Source organism: Notamacropus eugenii, chromosome 2, assembly GCF_028372415.1.
Source record: "Notamacropus eugenii isolate mMacEug1 chromosome 2, mMacEug1.pri_v2, whole genome shotgun sequence".
NCBI classification, from domain to species: Eukaryota; Metazoa; Chordata; class Mammalia; order Diprotodontia; family Macropodidae; genus Notamacropus; species Notamacropus eugenii.
Genome location: NC_092873.1, coordinates 20,405,894 through 20,422,084, shown reverse-complemented (window position 1 = coordinate 20,422,084; position 16,191 = coordinate 20,405,894). Strand labels below are relative to the sequence as shown.

The 16,191-nt window shown below is 50.1% G+C and overlaps 1 protein-coding gene across 1 annotated transcript in view; it reads left to right on the top strand.

Moving 5' to 3' along the window:
• The first annotated feature begins 635 nt into the window (after positions 1-635).
• CHKA (choline kinase alpha) overlaps positions 636-16,191 on the top strand; it is a 37,701-nt gene continuing 22,145 nt past the window's right edge. The window contains exons 1-2 of the mRNA XM_072639356.1: positions 636-1,119; positions 15,894-16,005. Coding sequence (XP_072495457.1) covers positions 743-1,119; positions 15,894-16,005 — 489 coding nt within the window. The 5' untranslated portion in view covers positions 636-742. The remainder of the gene's footprint in view (positions 1,120-15,893; positions 16,006-16,191) is intronic.

Sequence of the window (16,191 nt, the reverse complement as noted above, 5' to 3'; positions counted from 1 at the left end):
CCTTTCAGCCTTCCCTTCCGCCAGTCCTTCCCCTCCCAGCCCCTCCCTTCAGTTTCCTCCTCCACCTGTTCCCCTCTTCTGGCCGAGCCCCTCCCACTCCGTTTTCCCCTCCACCTGTTCCTCCCTTTCCTTTCCCTTCCCGCCCCCCCCCCCCCCCCGCCCCTCCGTTCCCCCCTCTCCTCCCCCTCCTCGACCCTCCGTCCTGACCTAGCCCCGCCCCCTGCCCTCCCCTTCCCTCCCCTGCCCTCCCCTCCCCGCTAGGATGTCCAGCCCGAGGCGCCGGGGGGCGGAGCCCGGTCTCTCCCCGCCTCCTCGCCGGGCGCCGGCCGACCGTTGGTTGCGAGGCGGGCCTCGGGGCGGGGACTGTCTCGCGGGCACCAATGGGAGCGGGCGGGCTGTGACGCCGCGGGCGGCGGGGGCTCCTCGTGCCGCGCGCCGGGAGGTGTAGTCAGCGCCGAGCCCGCGACCGCTTCAGACGCGCCGACCGCCGCGGACCGCGCTCAGGCTCCCGCTCCCGCCACCGCCGCCGCCGCCGCCCGCAGCTCCCCCCCGCCGCCGCCCCTGCCGGCCCCTCCAGCCGCTGAGCCCGCGCCCGAGCCCGAGGCTGCGGCCCAGACGTCCCCACTCCCCTCCCGCAGGCCGGCCGGCCTCCCCGCGCTGCGCCGCGGCCCCTTTGTGCGCCGCCCCCGGCTCCGAGCCCCCGGCCCGGCCCCGAGCCCCCAGCCCGGCCCGCCCCGGCGCCATGAAGACCAAGTTCTGTAACGGCGGCGAAGCCGACCCGGCGCCCCTGGGGCTGCTGCTCAGCTGCGGGGGGGGAGGGGGCGGCGGGGGAGGGGGCGCCCCCACGCCGGGCGGGGGGCCGGCGCAGCAGCGCGACGCGGAGGCCGTGCTCGAGGCCGAGGAGCGCGGAGGGGGCGAGGGAGGGGGAGGCCTGTGCCGCCCGTCGCCGCCCCTGCCGGCGCCCGAGCGGGACGAGGAGCCGGAGGAGCCCGAGGACGCGGCCGAGGACGCGGCCCCCGAGCCCCGCACCCGCCGCAAGGCCTACCTCTGGTGCAAGGAGTTCCTGCCAGGAGCCTGGAGGGCGCTGCCCGAGGACCAGTTCCACATCAGCGTCGTCAGGTCAGGGCCGGGCAGGGAAACTGAGGCCCCGACCCGAGGGCCCTCCGGCCTCCGCCCATCCAGGAGGCCCGGGGTGGGGGGCGACGACTTGGTGACTCCTGGGGCCCAGACCCCTAGAGCAGGAGGGGACCCGAGGCAGAGCCCAGCCTGAATAGGGCAGGAGTCCGGGCTCGGGGGCTGTGCAGGTGGGTTTGGAACCTTAAACCAGCCCCGGATTTTGCGGAGGACTTGGGAGGGGAAGGACGAGGGGAGGCAAGGCTCTCCCTACTGCTTGCATGTGGCGGTAAATGAGGGTTACGGACCCTTCCTCCTCCTCTCCCCCACCCCCCAGCAGCCTTGGGCAACTGGTGTCCTCGGAGGGCCGGGGGAGATTTGTGGGATAGTAGTGGATTCTTTGTATGGGAAGACTGGCACTGCCCCCAAAAAGGCCCTGAAGGATCAACCCTTATCTGGTGACCTGATTCATTTCCCAAGGCCACTGCCTCTGGGTAGGCCTGCCTCCCTATACTCCCTTCTGAGGAACTCCCAGACTTACCACAACATCCATACTTGTGATTTCTAGAACTTAGGTGTTCCAGAAAATAGGCGTCTGAACCCCCCCCCCCCTTCTATTTGAGAGCCAGAAAGCTCATGGAATCCAGTTCCTTAATTGTATAGAGAGGGAAATTGAGGCTCAGTAGGGAAGGAGCCCAGCCCAAGGTCACTCAGGTTACTGGAGTGATCGACTCCAGACAGAGTATTGGGAATCTCAATGAATTTAGCTCAGTTCCTTTTTCTTCTTTGAAGAGATGTCATTGGGCATTGGCTCCCAAGACTGCTTTTTAAAAACCCTTAAGAATGTATTCCTCTTTAAGGAAACAAGTATATGTTTAAAGGGAAAAGATAATAGTCTTCTAATAGTCACATTTAGATATCAATCATAAAACATCCAGAAAGCTGTTGCCTTGGAACTCTCTCCATGAGAAAAGAAGGTATGTCCTCGGTGTTGACTGTTTCGGCTTAGAATCTGTAGCTTTTATTTAAAATCTTGAGGGTGGTTAGTGTGTTAAGGGATCCCTGAATTCTTGTATGGGTATCTGTATATGGTTTTCCCTTGGATTTGCTTGAGAACATTTAGCCTGCCAAGCACAGGTCCACATAGTGATGAGCACGGTGCAGTGGGATGGCAGCATTAACACATACAACCAGCTGAGGAATCAGTTGTCAGTGGGCTGGTCCTGGGGTGAGGGGAGTGATACCCACACAGAATGCCCAGGCTCAAATTTAGTCAGTTTCAATTTCTCTGCTGAATGTAGCACATGTAACCGATCTGACCTTCACTTCCTCTTTATACCCCCAGAAGCTTAGGCCCTGCAGAACCCCCCTCTGGCGAGTCCTGAGTTTCATTGCCATCAGATGGACTTTCTTACTTGGGTGTTAGTGAACCTCCTCCCTAGGCAGGTATCTCTCGGAGCATGCAGAAGCGTCCAAGGGCAAGACGGGAACAGAAGAACCAGGATGCTGTCTGAGCAGTGTACAGATGGCATTCCCCTAGCCTCTAGCTGCCAATCACAGAGATGGGCTTTGCCAGAGGAGGCTTACTGAATTTTAAGAAGGAGAAGGATCCAAAATGAGTGGCCTAAAGAATGTGAAAAGGGGCAGGGGCCACACATAGCAGTTATTGGCAGTATTCCTGATGTGACTTTCCTCACGATTTGAGGTGGGGGCGGTGATTTCAGGCGTTTTCTGATGCCTGTGAATCTGCCCTCAGCTCCTATTTGAGGCCTTGTGGTGGTGACCTGTGATGACTTGTGTGCTACCTTGTACCTTTCCATCTCAGAGAGAATGGAGGCAGTGGGTGCAGTCAGTTGGGCATCATGGAGTTAGGGAGTTACTCACTGCCTGTTATATGCCAGGCCCTGTGCTGAGAGTTGAGCATACAAAAAGAAGCAAAAGACAGGCCTTGTGGGCTAGGAGCTCACTATCAGTGACAAACACAATACAAATCAAGCTATCTACAAGGTAAATGTTAAATCTTTAACTGGGAAGGCTTCCTGGAACTGGTGGGCTTCTAGCTGGAACTTTAAGGAAGTCTGGAGGTCGAGTTGAGGAAGAATTCCCTGGGGGCCTAGGAGACAGATATTACACCAAACTGAGATATTGAGGGGAGGGGGGGGTCTTGTTCATGAAACAGCCTGAAGCTGATGGAAGAAGACATGTCAGGGAGTGAGGTATAGGAAGCCTGGAAAGGTGGTTAGAGGGTGGGATGTGGGGGAGGATCCAGCAAAGGAGACAAGGAGCAGGCATCCTGAAAACCTAGAGAAAGGAGAGGGTGACCTACAGTGGCAGAGGGTGCAGAGGTCAAGGATAACGAGGGCGACAAAGAGTTTTGTTAGAAACTTTGGAAAGAGCCATTTTGATGGATGGATGAAGTCAGAAACTCAGGGGTTAAAGAGAGTGAGGAGGAGTCACAGACTTGGCTCCTGCCAGCCCAAGGAGGAGGCCAGTTCTGTGATAGTTACTGAAATAAGAGCTTCTTGATAATGAAACAATCTAATCCCTTTAAGAAAAGGTGGAGCTCTCTTTACCTGCAAAGTCCTGGGGGTAGAAAGATTGACATCATTTTCCTCAAGGATTTTATAATCTGGTGTGTGTGGGGGAGATAGGATTTACCTCTTATCCTACCTTGTACTTACTTAGAGAAAATGAGATAATAAAGGAGACATAAAGAAAGCTTGAGATTTTCCTTGTGCCCTCTGCTCTGGAACCTTTTAGGATGAGAGTATTTTTTTTTTTTGGAAGTTCAGCCAGGCTGTGCTCATTGTGTTGTGGCAGTTAGCCTTCTCTTCCTTTTGAAATAAATCACTTTTTGTTTTTATCTGTATTTTGTGTTTAATCTCCTCCTGGAAGGATAGAGGGACCCATTTATTTTGGTCACATCCCACCGGTGCCTGGTTAATAGTCAGGGCTTAATGGATTTGTATTCAGTTAGAGATGGCAGGTCTATGTGCCTTGGTGGGACGTCCCCCTTGGTAAAGAGGTCATTATGAAGATGATTGTGGTGACCCCTTGGAATTGGAATGGATCTTTTATTCAGTAGTGCTAATGAAGGGAATGTGGATTTAATGAAACTGTTTGGTAGAGTGTAGAAGAAGTCCTTGCAAACCCTAAGATTTCTCAGTCATCTGCCATAATTCATGCTTCCCAAATGGACTGCATATCATCTGTGCCCATATCCCTATCACCTCTAGGTGAAAACTGAGCTGGATACTGCGCCTATGGTAATCTGAGCCTGATGAGATCGCTGCGGACTCCCACGTAGATCCAGTGTGTGTCTATTTCTTGTTTGTTAATAGGAAGGTGGTGTTTAAAACCTAATGGTGTTCGCTGATCTTGGTTTTCTAATATATGTTTATATTTAAGTTTTTCATAGTAATTTTGTCCGGTATTGATTGTTCTGATGAGGCTTTACTTCTGAAACCTTAATTTCTTCTCAGTATTGGTGATGATGGGTGCTCGTTTTTGAGTCATTTTAGCCGTGTCCGACTCTTCAAGACCCCATTTGAGGTTTTCTTGGCAGAGATACTGGAGTGGTTTGCCATTTCCTTCTCCAGCTCATTTTACTTGCCCAGGGTTGCCCAGCTGGTGTCTGAGGTTAGATTTGCACTCAGGTCTTCCTGACTCCAGCCAGGCTCAGTGCTCTATCTACTGGGCCACCTAGCTGTTAATAATAGAAGTGGCCTGATGCTTCTGTTTTAGAATGAACTGTGTGGATAATTGTCACAGTAGCCACTGCTACTGTGTAGAAGGCAAATTTGGCACCTCTTGGAGTTTTAAGTGGCCGCCTACAGTTTGTGCCTCAGGACAGTAGGAAAAGAAGGGGTAGAGGAGACAGGCAGGAGAAGAGAACATTAGACCTCTTAAGTTGTAGAAGAAATGGTGAGCGACCTCCCGCGGAACTCGAGCAAGCTGCAGGGTCTAGGATTGGCTCAGATTGCTTCAGAGACCAGGAAAGATGCACAGCAGCCCTGCCAGAGCAATTCAGAACCAGAGCAATTGTGGGTCAGCCAGGGAGGAGAAATGACTCACAAGGACTAAGAAGGATTCACTGGACCCCTCCTCGCAGGAACCGTTTTCCCCCTGGCCTCTTGGCAGAAGAGCCTGATGGATGGACTCAGCAGAGATTCTGGCCAACAGTATCTTGTGCCTTCCATCTGCAGGTCTCTTTAAGGACGCTGATCCCGCTGCAGGAGGATTTCTGATGAAACCTTTGGTTTGCAGGACCTGGTGTGTAGAAAGCAGCTTACAGATTGATTAACTAGAAAAGCAGATTATACCTATCATCTAGTTACTTGTAATGGAGAGACAGTGAAAAGAGGACAACTGTCTTCATTTGAATCTTCAGAAAACTTCAGTTGTGAACTCTGGGGGAAGGAGCAAGATCTTGACTTCAAAGTCTGGCTGGTCCATCCCTGTGAGGCAACTGGTTATATCGCCCTCACTGGAAGACCTTGTTGGGGCAGGGGCGGTGTAATGCTTCCTGAGGCAGCTCCTTCCACTTGGGGATGACTCTCATTGTTAGAAAGTTAGACCTTGCAGCAAGCAAGCCTCCATCTGCCTCTCTCCCATTTCTGGCCCACTGGGGCCACACTAAATAAGCTTTATATCCTCAGAAAGGATTATGGAAGGCTTTTGTTTTTATGCACAAGAGAAGAGAGGACAGCTTTGAAAGTGACAGGCTGTCTTATATTATACTTTGATGCACATCGTGGGAATTTGCAGTTTCATGCCTACTCTTCTGTTTTACTTTGGTCATGGAATAAACCTGCAGGTCATATGGAAGGGACCTTGGAGATGTAGTTCATTTTACAGATGAGAAAACTGAGGGGCAACTGGGATGTGAGCTCAGATCTTCTAATTTCAAATCCAGCTCCTGACGACTTTGTCACCCTTCCTCGACAGATTGCCCATGGGAGTGTCAGGAGCACATTGGTATTTGCCATGATAACACTGAATGAAACTCATGGCCCACTGAACCTTTCTCAGACAGACGGGTGTCCTGCCAGGTTTTCTCCTTCTTGTACTTGCAAGATTCTGTTTTCAGGCCTGTGTAACACAAAAGATGCTTGTTCCCATTAAGTATAACAGGGCAATACTTGACCCAGCATTCCAGTCTGTCACCTTCTATGTTATCCATGCTGCCTAACTTGGTACTGCCGAGTTGATCTGAGGGTGAGCCTTATTTCCCCGATAAAAGCATGGCAAAATCCTGTTGTAAAAATGCTGATTCTTTTGTCTTCCTACAGAACCTGCCTTTTAAAAGTCTTAAGCTGGTAGGTAAGTGCCTCATATGTCTACAGAAGTCACTTTCAAGACTGCCTCCTCTTTCTCATTGGATGGAATGTCCTCAGAATTTCACCCCTTCTGGACAAGCTTTCTCCCTTAGAGTTAACTTAAGTCCTAGAAGCCTTTCTCTATACTCTTAGAAATCTGCCCTCCTCAGATCTAGGGACCTCCTAGACTCCGCATCCATTTCTTCTGTCTTTCCTGCCCCAGCAGCTTGTGGTTCAGATATGGACTTCTGAAGCTACCTTTTTGGGCATCAGCCGTTTTGCTTTCGGGAGAGTGAGTGCTCTGGGGGACATCCTCAAAATTGAAGTGTTGGCCTATGTGACTATGTCACGCTTTCATGAGTCCCTCCTATTTCTTCCTTCTACCTAGGTGGTCTGTAGTATACTCCAGAGGCAGTAGGTTTCTGCCTCTGATGTGCCTGAATTTCTTTACCATCTCTTTTTACTTTGGAAGAAGAGATAGAATTCAGAGCCCAGACTCTGTGTTATACAGTCCTATAAGGTGGAATGTTCCTGCTGTGGTAGGATCTCTGGTTTCTTCTGTGGTGTTCAGAGTTGGTGCATCGTACGCCAGCAGCTGCAGCCACAGATTTTATTGCTAGCTCCTTTCTTGAGTTTCATCTTCTGTGAATTGCTGGGGTTTCCTGCTGTTCTCCCTACATTTTAGCGATCCCCTTTGGTGTCCAGTTTGTAGACCGCCAAAAGCTGTTCTCTCCCTCCCTTTCTCTGTTTTGAGTTGGGTGAAGCAAGACTCCTTGCTGTTTACCAGCCCTTGTCAGCCATGCTCCATTGCTGGCCACGAACATGTTATCTTCTAAACCATAGAGCCCACAAATGTGAGTCTTTTCTCAGACACCAACTTCTTAGCTAGCCCTTCCCAAACCTCCCTTCTTCTGAAGCCCTTAGGGCGGCAAGGACCCTGGAGCACTGAAGGTCATTTCCTTTGCCAGTGGATTAAGGCAAACAGGCTAAGTGACTTGCCTGCTTGCCTAGGATCACCCAACTTGTGCTTCGAGTCTGAGGCCAGATTTTCTCTGTGTTCTTTCCGACTCTGGGCCCAGTGCTCTAGCCGCTGACTTATCTAGCTGTCGCTAATTTTTTTATTTCCTAGATGTTATTTAAAAAGGACAAATGGTGTGCTTATATTCAAAATGGGAAAAATGATGAGCAGGCAAACTGAATGTTGATGCTTTGGACTATATGAGTTTGGAGTTAGGATATGAGCTAGGGGAGTAAACATAATTTGTGAAGAGGAAATAGGACTGGGATGATTTGCCTTCTGATAGAGGAGATCAGGCATGGAGAGAAGTCGAGAGAGACTCTATTGCATTCCATTAGGGGATGACCCGAGCTGGGCAGCTGGTTTGGAGATTTTATCTTTACCTTATCCCTTCGAGCGCTTTAAGTCTCATGGAGTACTTGACAACCACAACCCTGTGAGGGAGGTGGAGGAGGGGAGTCGATTCTGTCTGAGAAGGGTGGGTAATGCAACTGGGAAGTGTCTGGGGCAGGATTCTAACTCCCCTGAACCCTCTAGGCATAGGTTCCAAGAGCAGGTAATACTGCCCCCTAGGAGGCTCTGGAAGGCATGGTAGTAGCCTGGGGGCAATTGGGGGGCCTTTAATAAAAGCAAAGTTTAACCTAACCTGAAGGGTTGGGGGTGCTGAGCAATTTTTTTTAAGAGGGCAGTAGGCCAAAGAAGTATATGGGAACCTCTGAAAGAGTAATGAAATGGATGGTCTTGTGTCTCATTCTAACCCCTTCCAGGTTCTAGAACATATTGTACATAATGAGTGAGCAGTCGGTGGCCCTGAGCAATAGATCTAGTTTTTAGTCAGCATTTACTAAGTGCCTGCTATGTGTCCTGTAGACACACATTTTGCCAGATGCTAGTCCTGGATTCAGTTCCACTCAAACCGAAGAATAAAGTGTCCTCATTGGTACTTACTTTTCTAAAAGTAGAGGATTTGTTCAGATGGTCACCCCTGGAGTCTGACTTTTGGTGGGTGCTCAAGTAGCTCTGGGGACTCTTTCGAGTTTTTATCAGCAAGTGTCAGAAGCCCCTCAGGAGGACTCCTTCCTCTTGTCTTTGCCTCATTCCATTACCCAAAGGCGGCATTGGCAGGGTAGACAGCGTACAGCTCCATGTGGAGTTGGGAGATGTGGGCTTTGCAGCCTTCCTAAATGGCCGCAGCCAGCTACACGGAGAGGAGGTTGAGTGGAGTTGCTTATTCTGTCTTGGAACTATGTTGTCAGTGTTGTGGACCTTTTTTCTTGGCCCTTCAATGTTGGATATTTTGTGGAACCGACTCATGGAGGGCCGTAAGCCCCAGTGTTCCTAGGAAGAACCAGTAAGAGCCATTGAGCTGTGCAGAGACACCAGGTGTAGGCAGGGTCACACAGGATGTGTGTTTCACAGAGTCTAACAATCCCTTCTCTTCCTCTGCAAGCCAGCTTAGTACCAATGAAAGAAGGGAAATAAAAGCATTGAACCAAATGAACTCAGAGTGGGATCTCTGCAGTGCCTCTCCCCTGGTGAGTGAGGCACGGTGCTAAGTCCTGAGGATACAAAGAAAGGCAGAGACTCCCCAAATCACTGTGGACAGACAAGCTACATAGGCCATACTATGGGGAGGCCCCAAGGTGAAGGGGAGACCTGGGAAGGACTTCCTGCAGAAGTGGGGACTTTCAGGGGAAACCAGGAGTCAGAGTGAAGGAAGCTGGAGTCCTGAACATGGAGGACAAGCCAGTGAAAACTCTGGAAATTCGTGGGGATGGAATGGAGCGTTTTGTTCAAGGAACAGCAGAGGAGGCCAGGGCTTGGAGGGGAGTGAATGTGTGAGAAAACTGGGAAGGTAGGAAGGGGCCAGATGGTGAAGGCCTCCGAATGCCAAGCAGAGGGTTTGGTGTTTGATCCTGGATGTTTATTGAGTGTATGGGACAGGGATGATGCTCACACCCATGTTTTAGGAAGGTCACTTGAGCAGCTGAGTGAGGAGAGACTTGAGGCCCCCAACCTGCCTTCCCTCTGCCCCAGCAGCTGTTGCCATAATCCAGGCAAGGTGCTGAGACCTGTACCAGCAGGTGTGACATTGTCAGAGGAGAGATACTAGAAGGTGGGGTGACTGGGAGGATGGCAGGACAGGAAGAGGGGAGGCTTTGGGGGGAAAGCTAATATATTCTGGACAAGTCTAAGAGGATCTCTACAGGACAATCAGTTTTGGCAACTAACAGGATGGGTTTCACTGTCAGTTGTAACTTCTCAGCAATCCAGCTGTCCCCACAAATGGGATGAGATGTCTTGGGGAGGGAGGGAGGCTGAGAGATGTCTGGGAAGGCATGTAATAGAAGTCAGGGCCACATCAGCCTCTAAGTTGTTGCAATTTTAAAACTGCCTGTTGGCACAGAATTGGGTCAACACGAATGCTTGGCAAAGTTGGCATCTACAGCGATGAGCATCTGCAATGACCACTTGGTGATGACATCATAAGAAGGTTAGCTGGAGCGAGGGCACATTGGCTGTGTTACCTCAGTGAAGAAATCAGAATTGTCTGTGGCATTTGGGCGTAGGAGAGAACTCTGGTCAGAACAAAGCATCTGCCCCAGCAGAGCCTTTAGGTGGTTTCTTGTATCAGTAATGAGTATAGCCTTCATGGCAGCTGGCCAGAAGCTGAGTGACCTTCAGATGGATCAAGAGGCTTTCAGAGGCGAGACAGTGTAGCTTCAAGGTGTCCTTGGATCGCTCCCCACTAGGGAAGCATTTTTCTACCACTGAGCTGTTCACTAGCAGGATAGTGGAGATTTTACCCTAGTCCACCTGTCAGTGCGCATGCATTTTGAAGTGGCAGGAGTAACCACGCTGTGCTGGAGACTGTGCCCAGTAAGGATCCAGAGGCATTTCTGGGGGCTCCCCTCTATTCTCTAGGGGGTGTAACTTTTTTTGAATTCTTTTTTCTTTCTCATTCTCCTCCTTATCCCCTAATGGGACTAGTAGCTATTATTTTTAGCTCTTTGGTGACAGTTGAGGTCAGGTAAGCTACTAACCTCTGCTCCAAGGGAGAGAAAGAGTGTGTGTGTGTGTGTGTGTGCGTGCGTGCGTGCGTGCGTGTGTGCGCGTGCGTGCGTGCGCATGTGCACACTCATGTGCACATACTTAAAATATTCTTCAGAAGTTTGGGAGGCAAAGTCAGGTCATGGCTCTCAGTGGGGGCTGGGGGTAGGGGCAGGGAGGTGGGCCCCTCATCCTGAGACATTTGAAATGTTTGCCAAGATTTCTCCTGCAGTCATAATCATTTTTGCTAAGTCCATCTCCCTATAGGAGCAGAAGGGCCAGGACTTGCACGCCTCCCCCTTCCACATTTACTTCTAAATGCTGAGGCCTAGCTCTGACCAGTCACACGTGTCTGTGTGTACATTGCTTGCTGTCCCCTGGTTACACTCACACAATTTCCTCTTTATCGTTGAATCTTCTGAAGGCTCTGACAATAGAAACCACAATGAGTCTCAGGTTTCCTGGGTCCCTGGGAGAAAGGGACTTTGGAGCAGCTCGGATGAGGGATTGTGGGGTCTGAGGAGGAAACCAGATCCCATTTAGAGTCAGAAGGTGTCCTGCACTCTCTTCTAGGCCAGGTCTTTTGGCTTCCAAGCTACGGTTCTGTGTGTGATGTCTGTCTGCCCTCATTTGCAAAGACTTAGCCTGACAGCCCTCATTTCTGCCATTCCAGCCTCGTTGTCTCCGTCATGCTGAGTAAATTGCTGGGACAAGCAAGACGGTGGCTGGAAATACCAGAGAGCACCTGGTGATTGCATATGACCACATGTAATTGGTCAATTCACTGACAAGAAGGAGAGACATCCTTTCATTGCTTGCCAGAAGCTGATGCCTGTTGGTGTCGGAGGAGAGATGAAAGACAGAGAAGTGATATTGGCCAAGACATAGTGGCCCTGCAGTCTGGAGCTGCGCAGCTGAATTAGGGTGAATCGGGGAAAGATGTCATTTCTAGTTTAATTTGCCCTCTGTCCTGTGGTGGCATGTGTTCACTACCTTTGAATAACCGCAGCTCTCCTTGGTGGTCACCAAATCGCTACAGACACTTGTTGGTGTGGGCAATGATGGGCAGGGCTGCAGCAGAGCAGCTCAGGCTGAGGACAGCATCTCCATCTCCTTTCTCCTGCTGGTGTTAGCACGTCAGTATTGTGGGATTTGTGCAGTACACGCTGGGGGATCTCACACAACATTCCTGAGTCTTAGACACCTGCAGAGCTCTGGGTAACTTTAAGAGCCTAGTCACTTCTCGCACTTGTATAAAGAATATTTGGCCCTCTCTGTCTCCTCTCCTCTGCTCTGCCGGCAGCTCTTCAGTTTTGCCCCTCACCCCTTGAGAATGTATGCCTGCGCCAAGTTCATCTGTGCCCCTGCCCTTGTGAGGAGCAGCTCTCAGTTACTGAGTAGACCTTTATCTGTAGTGGTGCTAAGATGGCCAGAGCTTCAGACAGATGAGAACCTCAGCATTTTGGCAGCATCAGGTCCCTTGACCTCACTTGTCCCCAGATGTGGATTCCAAACTAGCGCCATCTCAAGGGACATTGACACAGCAGCCATGTTTATTGGAGCTGGGGCTGCCACCGTAGGGGTGGCTGGCTCTGGAGCTGGTATCGGGGCAGTCTCATCATTGGTTATGCCAGGAACCCCTCCTTGAAGCAGCAGCTCTTTTCCTACGCCATCCTGGGCTTTGGGGCCTGAGGCCATGGGGCTCTTTTGCCTGATGGTGGCCTTCCTCATCCTGGTCCTTCCATGTCTCTTGCAGCCTATGAATACCTCCCCCTCCATCTTACCAGACAGTCCTGGGGAAAGTCACAGGCTCAAAATAAATACTGTATGAATGAGCTGAAGAAAAAAAGTATTTGGGAGAATTTACCTATTTACAAATCACTGTGTGAACCTTGTTTTCACTTGTTTTCTTTGAGAGAGAAGGGCTTTCTCAGGCAGACATTTATTCACAAGAGACTTTCTAAAGTGGAGCTTGATAAAAACCTCCCAGATTCACTTGATCCTTTAGGCTTTTGTAGATCACTTGCCCCACACAGTTTTGTTACCTAGTGATAGGAATGTTCTTCTGACTGCTAAGAGTGCCCAGGCTTCCTTGGCTGCCAGCTTTCCCACAGAATGTATTTCTACTTTCATATTCTTGTGATGTGGAATGTGAGTCAGTTGTTGCATGCCAGGAGCCCAGTAGGTAAGCACAGTACTGGGTCTGGAAATGGTGAAATGCCTCTTGACCAGAAGAGCAGGCTGCTGCTTCCACTGACTGCTGCTTGTCCTCTCAAACCTCTGCTTTCTAGGAGGTGTACTCTGTGAAACTTGAGATCTGGTGAGTTGGTTTTATTTGATAACAATATTTTGATCAATTAGGTATCTTGTGGACTTTGACCAGGCCATGAAATCATGGCCTGGTTACTGAGTTCAGGGTAGAGTCCCCTAATCTTAGACCAGATAGAGCTCACAAGCTTCTGCCACCCTCTCCGTCACAATGCCAGGCATCTCATTTGAATGTCCATTGGAGGTGACTGTTCTAACCTTGGGGTCAGTGGCCCTTTCTTCCTGTTGAGTGCTTCTCATGAAAAAGTAATTGACAGTTACCTTCCTGTAGCTAAAGCCTATTGGGCAACAATTCCAAAGCCTTATACAGAAAATAGGACAGCTGATGCCAGTTCCCAGGTTGTTAGGAACCTCTTGGTGTAAGCCAAGCTGGCCTGCCTACCCATTCAGGAATACAGGGATAGACTGAATTCAGTAGTCCAGTTGAGAACAGTAGTTCATCTGTTTGCTCAAGCTTTTAGCTGCACTTTTAACAGTGTGACAGGAAGGGGATGAAGGTTTCCCTTGAATGTAGTGCCAGTCTTGTTGCTTGGCAACCAGAAGCTCATTTGGGTCATGTCTGGCACTACAATAGAATTTGGAAAAGATCATACGAATAGAGCAGACTGGCTTTGGACAAACATCTAAGAACTCTCAGATGGATTCTTTTCCCCCGTATTTTTTTGGGTGAAAACATTACCCGCCTTCTAAGAGCTTGGTCTTTCCCAGGCATGTGTTTCCTCCCCACTGACCCACCCAAACCAGTCCTTCCTTACTGCCTATTTGTTTGGCTTTCCCTTCACCCCAGTGACTCTGATTGATTCTGTGACTGTGAGTGTTTTTTAAGCAGTGAAAAGTGGGCAAAGAACCCCGGATTTTGCTTTCTCCCTTTATTTCAGTGTTATAAACTAAAACCACTTAATAATGAGAGACAGTGTTTTCGTGGAAGACAGGAGACTTCCATTGTGCTCTTGCCGCCTTCTTTGGGCTCCTTCTTCACAGCCAAGGAAGTTGGATGGTCTCCCCAGCTCTGTCAGAAAACACTGCCCCAAAGTTGTAGCGTGGGCTTAGGGTAATGGGACTGGGAGGCCAACCGAGGCCAGTCACTTTGCTTTACCATGACAAATGTGAACTCTGTGATGTGATGGAGTTTCCTGTTGTCTTACTGCACTTATTCAAAAAATCTTGTCATTGTTTTCTCGGTTCATGCTTTTGGGTCTTCCCAAGATTAAATAGATCAAAATGTGGCCCACATCTTAACGATGCCACTACCTCAAGCTGCTATTCTGTGACTTTACATTTAGATTTCTCCTGGCTTCCTTTGTTGTTCTTAGGTGGTTTTCACCAAAGACGATGGAGAGGACAGGGAGCTTAGACAAAATAAGTTCATCTGGTTAGGTTCCTCCCTTTGAATCAGAAGACTGTAGTTCTGGTAGGAGGTAGATTGAGGAGCCAGAGCATGAGGGAGCTGTCCACCTGACACGCCTGCTCCCTCTGGACTAATTCTCCTGGTAGAGTCCTGTCCCTGGATCTTTCTTCCAACCCCAGAGTCTAGGTCTTCAGGGTTCTCTTTACAGGTAAAGGAACTGAGGCCAGAACAAGATCCCCAGGTCACATGAGGAATAGCAGCTGAGATTCCCCTCCAGGCTGGCCAGCCACACATGCTGGCTCCCGCTCACCAGGAATTATCTCTGTTTGCTTGTGAATACATGGTGTCTCTGAAATAGGCTGCTCTTTCATTTTTATCAGTCCTTTCGTGGCCAGTCTCAGTTCTGTCCCCAGGACTTGTGCTCTACATAAATAGGGAAGTGTTGAAATTATGCTGACCTTGCAAAGCCTTGAGTGTATGCTTTTGGTGTTTGAACCCTTGGAGTTAATGGAGATCAGTAGTTTCCTTAGTCCTCAGCATCCTTGCTCTGGAAGTAGTTGGGCTTAGACCAACCATACTGACTGACTCCCAGGAGACGATCACATTTGACTGTGGTTTAGTCAGATTTGTGTCACTTGAAGGGGATGGTGTCACGCTGTCCCCGTCCTTTTGCTTTCCATAACCTTTGTTAGGGTCATTTGAAGTCTTTCAGAGCTCCCTGTATAATGGTCTGTTGGCACTGCAGTGTAAAGCTGCTCTGTGCATTGGTGAATGGTTCCTGGATAGAAGAAATATCCCAATCAATAGCACTGTGGGGGGCACTGATGGGGAAAGCCTTGCCTGAGGCCAGCTGGTTCTTAGGCTTCTCTGCCTCGAGCGGGACCTGGCGGCTGCTCTGCCTAGGTTCTGTCTCTTCCTCCTGGTAGGACTGCATCGAAGGGATGCCTTCCTGCTGCTTTCCCAGCCTTCCCTGCACTACTGCTCATGGAATAGTTGTAGTACTTACAGTGTCACTGGCTGACAATCGTGTTGTGTTTAAAGTTGGTAAAGTTCCTTGTGTTGGTCCACTGGCTCCAGCTGTGCCTGTCACCATGTTCGTTTTATAGATGAAGCCGAAGGTTGAAAGACACTTGGCTTGCCCAGGGTCATGCTTGTCATCATGATCTGAGGTGGGGTTGGACCTTAAGTCTTCCTGATCTCCATGTCCACTGTTCTCTCCTGTGGGAACAATCTCTCTCTTCTTTGGACACCTTGATTCATTTTCCTGCTTGTTAGCTGAAGGGCTTGGGCAGTGATGAGGAGGGCTAGATTTTCCCTTAACAGTCCCCAAAAGTTAACACTGCAAGTTGTTAGAAAGTTTGCCCATGTGGTCAATCGAGACGAGCCCATGTTTGAGGAGAGGAGGCTTCCATCAACAGTGGGTGGATTCTTGGAACTTCAGAAGGGAAACAATTGCCTCCCTTTTTTGCATTTAACTGTGGAAGGAAAGGTTTGAAGAATGCCCTATGAGGAGCAGTTAGAAGTTATAGAAATGTGTCTGAAGCTGATGGAGAATTGGGCCATGGGAGCGTGGGGGAATTGTACATTATTTAAATATCATCATGTGATGATGACCGTTGGATACCCCGCTCCCTGTTCCCAGAGTTAGATCTTGAGGGAGAAACTCAGCATCAGTCCAAGAGTGGCCACAATGACTTTGTTGTCTCCTCTCCACCAGAGGCGGCCTCAGCAACATGCTGTTCCTCTGCTCCTTGCCTGACTCCGTCCAGTCTGTCTCAGACGAGCCGCGGAAGGTGCTTCTGCGCCTCTATGGCGCCATTCTGCAGATGGTGAGTTGATTTTTGGGGAGCGGGGGAGGAGGAGGCTGGCCTAGTCTGTCACTGTTGAGATGTAGGCATTTGGAGGCGGTGAGAAGGTACCTGTATTTCTTGCTCTGCTTTCTCGAGTTCCATTCTTGTTCTGATTGAGGTTCCCCTGGTGCGGACCTCCCACCAAGCCAGACCCCGCTGTCCAGC